This window comes from Apium graveolens, chromosome 10 (genome assembly GCF_009905375.1).
Source record: "Apium graveolens cultivar Ventura chromosome 10, ASM990537v1, whole genome shotgun sequence".
Classification (NCBI taxonomy): Eukaryota; Viridiplantae; Streptophyta; class Magnoliopsida; order Apiales; family Apiaceae; genus Apium; species Apium graveolens.
The window spans coordinates 140,390,179-140,397,817 of record NC_133656.1 but is presented as its reverse complement, the minus strand read 5'-3'; the positions used below and the strand labels follow the sequence as shown (position 1 = coordinate 140,397,817).

General features: G+C 35.8%; 1 protein-coding gene and 1 pseudogene across 1 annotated transcript; both read left to right on the top strand.

The window, feature by feature from the left end:
* Nucleotides 1-864: 864 nt before the first annotated feature.
* Nucleotides 865-7,538, top strand: LOC141690208 (uncharacterized). Its single transcript, XM_074494893.1, has 5 exons — nt 865-1,187; nt 2,364-3,614; nt 4,092-4,241; nt 4,340-4,520; nt 7,024-7,538. The coding sequence occupies exons 1-5, from the start codon at nt 981-983 to the stop codon at nt 7,203-7,205; spliced, it is 1,971 nt and encodes a 656-aa protein (XP_074350994.1). The 5' UTR covers nt 865-980; the 3' UTR covers nt 7,206-7,538.
* Nucleotides 4,527-7,013, top strand: LOC141690209 (alpha,alpha-trehalose-phosphate synthase [UDP-forming] 6-like; annotated as a pseudogene).
* Nucleotides 7,539-7,639: the final 101 nt, after the last annotated feature.

Sequence of the window (7,639 nt, the reverse complement as noted above, 5' to 3'; positions counted from 1 at the left end):
TTCCCTCCATCTTATATGTGTCACATTTTCTTTTATAAAAGTCAAATTTACCAACTTTTGACTAAAAATTAAACATTTCTCGTATATTATTTCAAAAAACTAAAAATTATAGATTAAAGTAGATTAAATCTACTTTCCGGTGATATAATTTTTTATTTTGTTCAATTATAAATTATTAATAAATTTTAGTTAAACTTAAGTTAATTTGACCGGCACAAATCCAAAGAAGACACATAATATGAGATGGAGGGAGTAACTCAAACGGATAAAATCTCGGATAAATGAATTTAATCTAAGTATATATTTTTACTTTTAGAGCATTACATAACTATTATGTTTCAATTTTGATAAATAAATTAAATTATTGAATCTCAAATATATTAATTATTGACTTAGAAATACATATTTCTTATCTTAAAAATTATTTATAAGATATCCCAATCTATTTCATTATATTAATCCAATTACGAATTTCTCCTAAATTTCCTATTTAATTTTAACAAACATAATAAAAATATTATTTTGCTTCATATTTTGCATAATATAACATCTAAGTAATTGAGTTCGAACAAATATTATTTTACTTATATCTTATAATATTTTTCTAAGAAAAACAAACAAAATCATATATTTATAAAAAATAAATTAGAAAATGCTAAAACACGCCAAAATAGAAAATTAAATCCAATCATTGATGTGCCCCAATAAAAAGTCCGATCACGTGTCTTCTTATTACCTAGAAGGCCCATTTAAAGGCCCATCAAGTTTATCATCCTGGAGCAGTAAAATTATATTTGTAAATTAAATTTACTGTACCTGTTAAAATAAAAATATATTTAAAATATATCTTCATTTAAACCCATACTTCCAAACACAGCCTTATATTTGAGCGAGTCAACGACCTAAATCTCAAATTCAACTCACCGAGTCCACTCAATTCAATCAAATGGCGACTCATCACTATTAAATCTCTCTAATCCATGGCCTTAATTCTTCGATTTGTATTAGTTTTGCTTACGCTCTGTTTGGCTACAACTCAACAACTCAAGAAAGAAGAATTTCACGAAGAGTTGCTGTTAAAACCTCTCTCTGATCGGAAAATACTCTCGCATTTTCACTTCCGCCACACTCTTCCCGTTGTTACCACCTCTCATCATAGCCTCTTCCCGAAAGCCGTCTTTCAATTGGTACATTTTACTTTGTTTTCACTTTTTGGTTCGGTTTTGTCGTATTTTTAAAAACCGCATGTTATTGGTTTTTAAAGTTAAAACCGCACCGAATCGGACCACGTTGTTGTTATAGTTGCTGTATACATTGTTTTGTTAAATATTTATTATCTTTAGATTTATATATTATAAATGTGCAGTGTGTTTGTTGTAGGTAGTTGACGTAATAGGCAATTAGTTTATTTGTCATGAATATTTTGGGGAAAGAAAAGTAGGCTTGCAGTCTCGTTGTACTCACATTGTTGTCGAAATAAAGCATTGAGCACTAATAATTAGAAATCTATGTAGAGACAATGTCCCTTATATTATCTCTTCTGGATGAATTTGTTGAATTGTTTACTATAATGTAGAACTAAGCAGGGCCGTCTTGGACATTTCTAAGGCCCTGGACTAAACTTAGAACTCTAAATTATTTTATAAATTTATACGGTTACAAAATATTTTATCCAGACAATGTACTACTGTAATTGAACAGCCACTTGATGGAATAAAATACAGAAAACATAATTCTATTACCGGGTCTCGGAAAAGATAAATCTATTTAGCTGCTTATGCTAATTAGTGGTGAAAGAGGGGAATTAGAAGAGTCCTATAGTACTTGTTTTCGGTAAGTGAAGAGTGTTCTAGTAAGGAAGTAACAATAAAATGGTGCCCCTAAATTTTGCCCAAAATCGTCGCTTCTGTGCAGGTGCACCTGCTGCACATGTCAAAAGCCGGTACTGGAACTAAGATTTTATTAATAGTATTGTAGTTGAAAGTTTTCGAAGTCAGGGATGATTATAGCCATTTTTTTAAACATTTCATTCCATCAAAATCATTACCGCTGAAGACTACATTTGCCTCTCAGTTTTGGTTTATTGGTGATATTTCACTTTATTTGTCTTTTGATTACCATTGACCACTTCTATCCATTTTTAAGAAGGAAAGGCAGTTGTCATGGTCTTATGGAGCCTAATGACTGGCATTCTTGACTTTGATATGGGTACACTAGTAACAATCTAGTTCTTTCATCTTTATTTTTTGTTGTTTGTATGTTCTTCTGATAATTCAAATAACATTAGTGCTCATGATTTATATTTAGTATTAAATTGTTTAATTCTAGAATGTTTACTTGGCTTAATCATGTGCCTCGGGTAGGTTAAAAAATTCCGAGTGCGGGAATTGGAATTGTCTTTCACACAAGGTCGCTGGAATTACGAAAGATGGGGTGGGTATGACCCATTATCAAGCAGCTATGCAAAGCCGCCTGGAGTTGAGTTATGGGCCGTATTTGATGTTCCGCAACATGAGGTTGATGCTTCTTGGAAAAATTTAACTCACACTCTTTCGGGTCTCTTTTGTGCTTCAATCAACTTTCTCGAGTCTTCTACAGCATATTCTGCTCCCGAATGGGGCTCACACCAATCATCAGGGAAATTGCGGTATGGCGCTCTACCCCGTGAAGCTGTTTGTACTGAAAATCTCACACCTTGGTTAAAATTGCTTCCTTGTCGAGACAAAGCTGGGCTTGCTGCATTAATGGATCGGCCATCTATTTACAGAGGATATTACCATTCTCAACGTTTGCATCTGACATCAATTGAATTTGACGCAGTGGGATTTACTGGAATAGTTCTTGACCAAACTCTTACACTTGTTCTTCAACCAGATAAGGAAACTGAGAGCACGTATTCTGGTAGTTCAATCTACCAACCCAATTGGTCTATGAGCTCATTATTTGGAAGGGAACTAGGCGGTAAATGTGTTCTTGCAGAGTCGAGTACTGTGTATGTTCTGTTAGAAGGAGGCTTAGTTTCTACCCTAAAAAGTTCGTGGAGGGAAAAGGAGGGTTATGAGGTTGACAACATTGCGATAGAAAACTCTTGGAGTAACCCGAACTTTGAACTGTCAATCCCCCCTAACAAGGTCATTGAAGAAGTAAATACTCTGCACAAAAACCCATCCATCTTATTCGAATATTCAGTTGAGGATACTGAAGCCTCTAAGCCGTTTGACCTTGAGTTTAGGTGGATAAATCCTGTTGTTTGGTCATCTCCAAAGGCACCATTATCTGCTAGCAGGTTTCTAACAGGAAGTGGGAATGAAAGGGGAGCTATAGCTATCTCCTTGGAATCTAGTGGACGGAAAGGTATTATCCAAACTGATGATGTAAATGAAGAAAGATGTGGGTTGCGGGTTGATATCTTTCAAGTTGTCCCATGGTATGTGAAGGTTTATTATCATACTACACAACTATTTGTAGATGAACAACCCCAGACTCTCGGAGAATTTGTTGAAAAGATGCGTGTTTCACCGTCTGAAGACAAGGTGTCTCCTGGTGTCATGGAGATGGTCCTAAGATTACCTTGTGCTGTAAAGTCGGCTACATTAACTATAGATTTTGACAAGGTATTCAATTATACATGCAATATCTTTATAGTTGTTTTCCAAGATTTTAAGAGAATTGGTAACTTTATTTTTGAAAGACGGTTTTTAAAAATAAAAGTAAAAAACTACATTAGTAATTTGTTGGACATTGTTAATGGATAGGGCGAGAAACTTGAGCTTATACAGGTTTAGTGCAAATATATAAGAATTTCGCTGACATTTTTTTCACGATGTGCTTGTTTGCAATATTTTAGAGATGTATTTTGGTGGGTGTGGGGAACCGGGTGGGGGGGACGGTGCTGGACTGATGCTAGGATGTTTTATCTGCATGAGAAGCTGTTTTTCCTAAATTTTCTCTTTGATATTTTATTTATCGATTTCTTTTAATATCCTGGAAGCCTTAAATTCTTCCTCTAGTCCTATGCCCTAATTATTTTTTGGATACCTATTTAAGACTTAGTGAATGTATTTGAACCGAACTTTACTATGCCTCTGCAGGGGTTTTTACACATTGATGAATATCCTCCAGATGCTAATCAGGGATTTGACATCCCATCAGCTATAGTAAGCTTCCCCGATTTCCAAACAAGAATAGACTTTTTAGTAGGGAACTCTTCGAAGAAGTCGCCCATGATCTCTAAGTTGCAGGTAACAGTAATTGATAATGTCTGCAATGTTTACTTTGCTAGAGGGTATCATCAATTGTCATTAATTAATCCTGTTTTATTGTGTGGACTTGCGTGTAGGAATCACGGCAGATACAGTCATACACAGAAGTACTACTTGTGCCGTTGACTACTCCTGATTTTAGCATGCCTTACAATGTTATTACAATTACATGCACGGTGTTTGCTTTGTATTTTGGATCACTACTTAATGCACTACGAAGACGTGTTGCAGAGGAAGAAAGACATCAAAGAGAGACAGGTAGGAGCACCTTTAAATACTCTAACAAGGAGCATCTTTCCTCTACCCCTTCTTTTCATTACTCGGGCGCTTGATTATATTATTGTTTTATACTAAATTAATAACTAAATTGCAGTTTACATAAGTGTAGTATAATAATATCGAACATTAGTTGCTGAAAATAAAAAGTGACCTACTGTATTATAAAGCATTTAAAGGGCTCCGCGTTTCAGCCATTCGGAATGTTAACCGCGCAGAGGGTAAAACGTCCGTTTGTATTTCAACTGCTCTGTTGACACCAGATATGTATATATAGTGTGCATATTATAAGAGAAAGCTCTTCATTTATTCGTGACAATTCTGCCAATGCTGTTATTAGTGTTCAACCTATTGAGACACCAAATGCTGGAGGGTTTATAATCTTTGTTTGATATTTTGGTAAGTTATTGTTATATTATTTGCAAGAAAATCTTGTTCTGGGGGTTAGTGGAAAGTAAAATGGTATCAAGATCATACTCAGATCTCTTGGAGCTTGCCTCCGGTGAGGGTCCATCGCCATCTTTAGGGCATATGAGTCGGAGAATTCCTAGAGTTATGACTATTACCGGCAAAATCTCTGATCTTGATGGTGATCCGAGAGTGTGTGTTCGAATGACATATCTTTGGTTGCTCAACCGGATAGACTAATTATTGTTGCTAATCAGCTGCCTATTTGGGCACAGTGTAATACGGATAGTAGCAATGGTTGGATTTTTAGTTGGGATCTCCTGCTCGAGCTGAAAGAAATGATATTGAAGTTTGTTATGTGGGAACACTTAAAGAAGAAATTCCCCAAAATGAGCAAGATGAGGTCTCTCAAATCCTCCTAGAGATGATTAAATTTGTTCCCACATTTTTGCCCCCTAATCTGTACAGTAGATATTATGATGGAATCAGTAAGCAGCAGATGTGGCCTTTGTTCCATTATATGTTGTCCTTATCACCAGATCTTGTGGGAAGGTTTAATCACTCAGTTAATAAGATATTTGCGGATAGGATTATGGAAGTGATTAATCCAGAAGATGATTTTGTGTGCATTCGTGACTACCATCTTATGGTATTGCCCACTTTTTTAAGAAAGACATTTAATAGGGTGAATCTTGGCTTTTTCCTTCAACGTTCATTTCCATCATCTGATGATCTGAGATCAATAAGACTTTACCAATCAGAGAGGAACTCCTGCGATCATTACTAAACTCTGATCTGCTTGGTTTTCCATACATTTGATTATGCTCGTCATTATCTCTTGTGTTGCAGTCGTATGTTTGGTCTGTCTTGTGAATCTAAGAGAGGTTTTTTGGCCTTGAATATTGTGGTCGAACTGTAAGCATTAAGATTCTTCCTGTTGGTATCCACATGTCTCAACTTCAATCTGTTTTGAGGCTTCTGGAGACTGAAGCAAAGGTTGCTGATCTCAGTTCTGTGTAGGTAAGATTACATTACTTGGTGTAGATGAAATGGACATTTTTTAGGGCATCAGCCTGAAGTTGTTGGCCACGGAAAAGCTGCTTGTTCAACATCCGGAGTGGCAGGAAAAGGTTGTTTTGATGCAAATAGCACTAGCAGCCAGAGGTTGTGGAAAAGATGTGAAGGAAGTTCAAGCTGAGACCGATACCACAGTAAAGCGAATCAATGATACATGGAAACCCTGGATATGAGCCAGTCATCTTAATTGATCAGCCTTTAAAATTCTATGAGAGAGTAGTGTATTATGTTTCTGCTGAGTATTGTTTTGTTACAGCGGTGAGGGATGGAATGAATCTTATACCAACCATACGAGTATATAATTAGTCGCCAAGGGAATGAGTGGCTTGACTAGGTGTTAGGGCTGACCTCTAACACTTCAGATTAGACTATGTTGGTTGTGTTGGAGTTCATTGGATGCTCTCCTTTACGCGGAGTGATTTGGGTAAATCGTGGAATATTGATGTTGTTGCAGAAGCTATGGATTGCGCCCTTGAAAAATGGCAGAGCCAGAGAAACAAGTAAGACATGAGAAACATTATAGATATGTATACACATCATGGTCAAAAACTGTTGAAAATGTCAAAAGACGTTTTTACCCTCCGTGCAGTTAACATTCCGTCTATATTCCAACGCCTGAAATGCAGAGCCATTTAAGTGCTTTAAAATAATATTTGTAGCCACACATTTGGCCACTTCTAAATTTCGGCAACTAATGTGCGGAATTATTAAATTATAGGCATGGTAAGTGTAAGTTAGCTAATTGTATACCATTACTCCAAAAAAGATCTATTGCAACAGGGACAAAAGTTCCATCTAATTCACAGTGAAGTACTTTTGGTGTGTGTTGTATCTGTTTAAGTTGTTACAATTTGGTCAAAGACAAAATTACACACAATGTATAGAGAAATTTAGTTTTCTAGTTCAATTTTATTTATTTTTTCTATGTAGGCTATCTGTAGTTATAAAAAGATTAGTTTGATAGATCATTATTTTTAAATAGTTATACCTCTACTTGCAGCTGCCAAGAAGACCAGCAGTTTTCCTCTGTTATCAAGGTTGAAGGCCAAGTTAAGAGGACAGTCATGGGAACCACCACCGTCGCAATCCTCCACTTCAACGTCGATTATAAACACAAAGCTAGTTATGAAAGTTATTGTAGTGGCTGTCATTGCTGCTGGTTGGCAATATTACTATGGGTGATACTTGCACCGAAGCTGGAAAAGCAAACAAAAACATACGTGCCACAACAAATCGAAAGCAGAGTTGAAATTTAGTCGGTAGGCAAACTATTCACTGTTGTATAATTGTGGGATTTGCATCCCAGTTTTGTATCATTGAGTTAAAGAAAACATTGTTGATGAAATTCATTGTTAGTTAAACTCAACAGGCTATAAACTGAGATGTCGACAGGGGTGCTCATTGTTTTTGTCCGGAACCACTACATTAGCTAATAGCAAATGATTAGGTTTATCTTCCAAAAAATACAATCTCATATTCCACAACTTTTGCTTCTGATTGTAGTGTTTGCCAGTATACTTATATACGAAATATATTGAATTTGTGAGACATGCCTGGAGAAGAAACGACAATATTCTGCAACATTCATAAAAACTTTGTAAATGAATATTGATAAA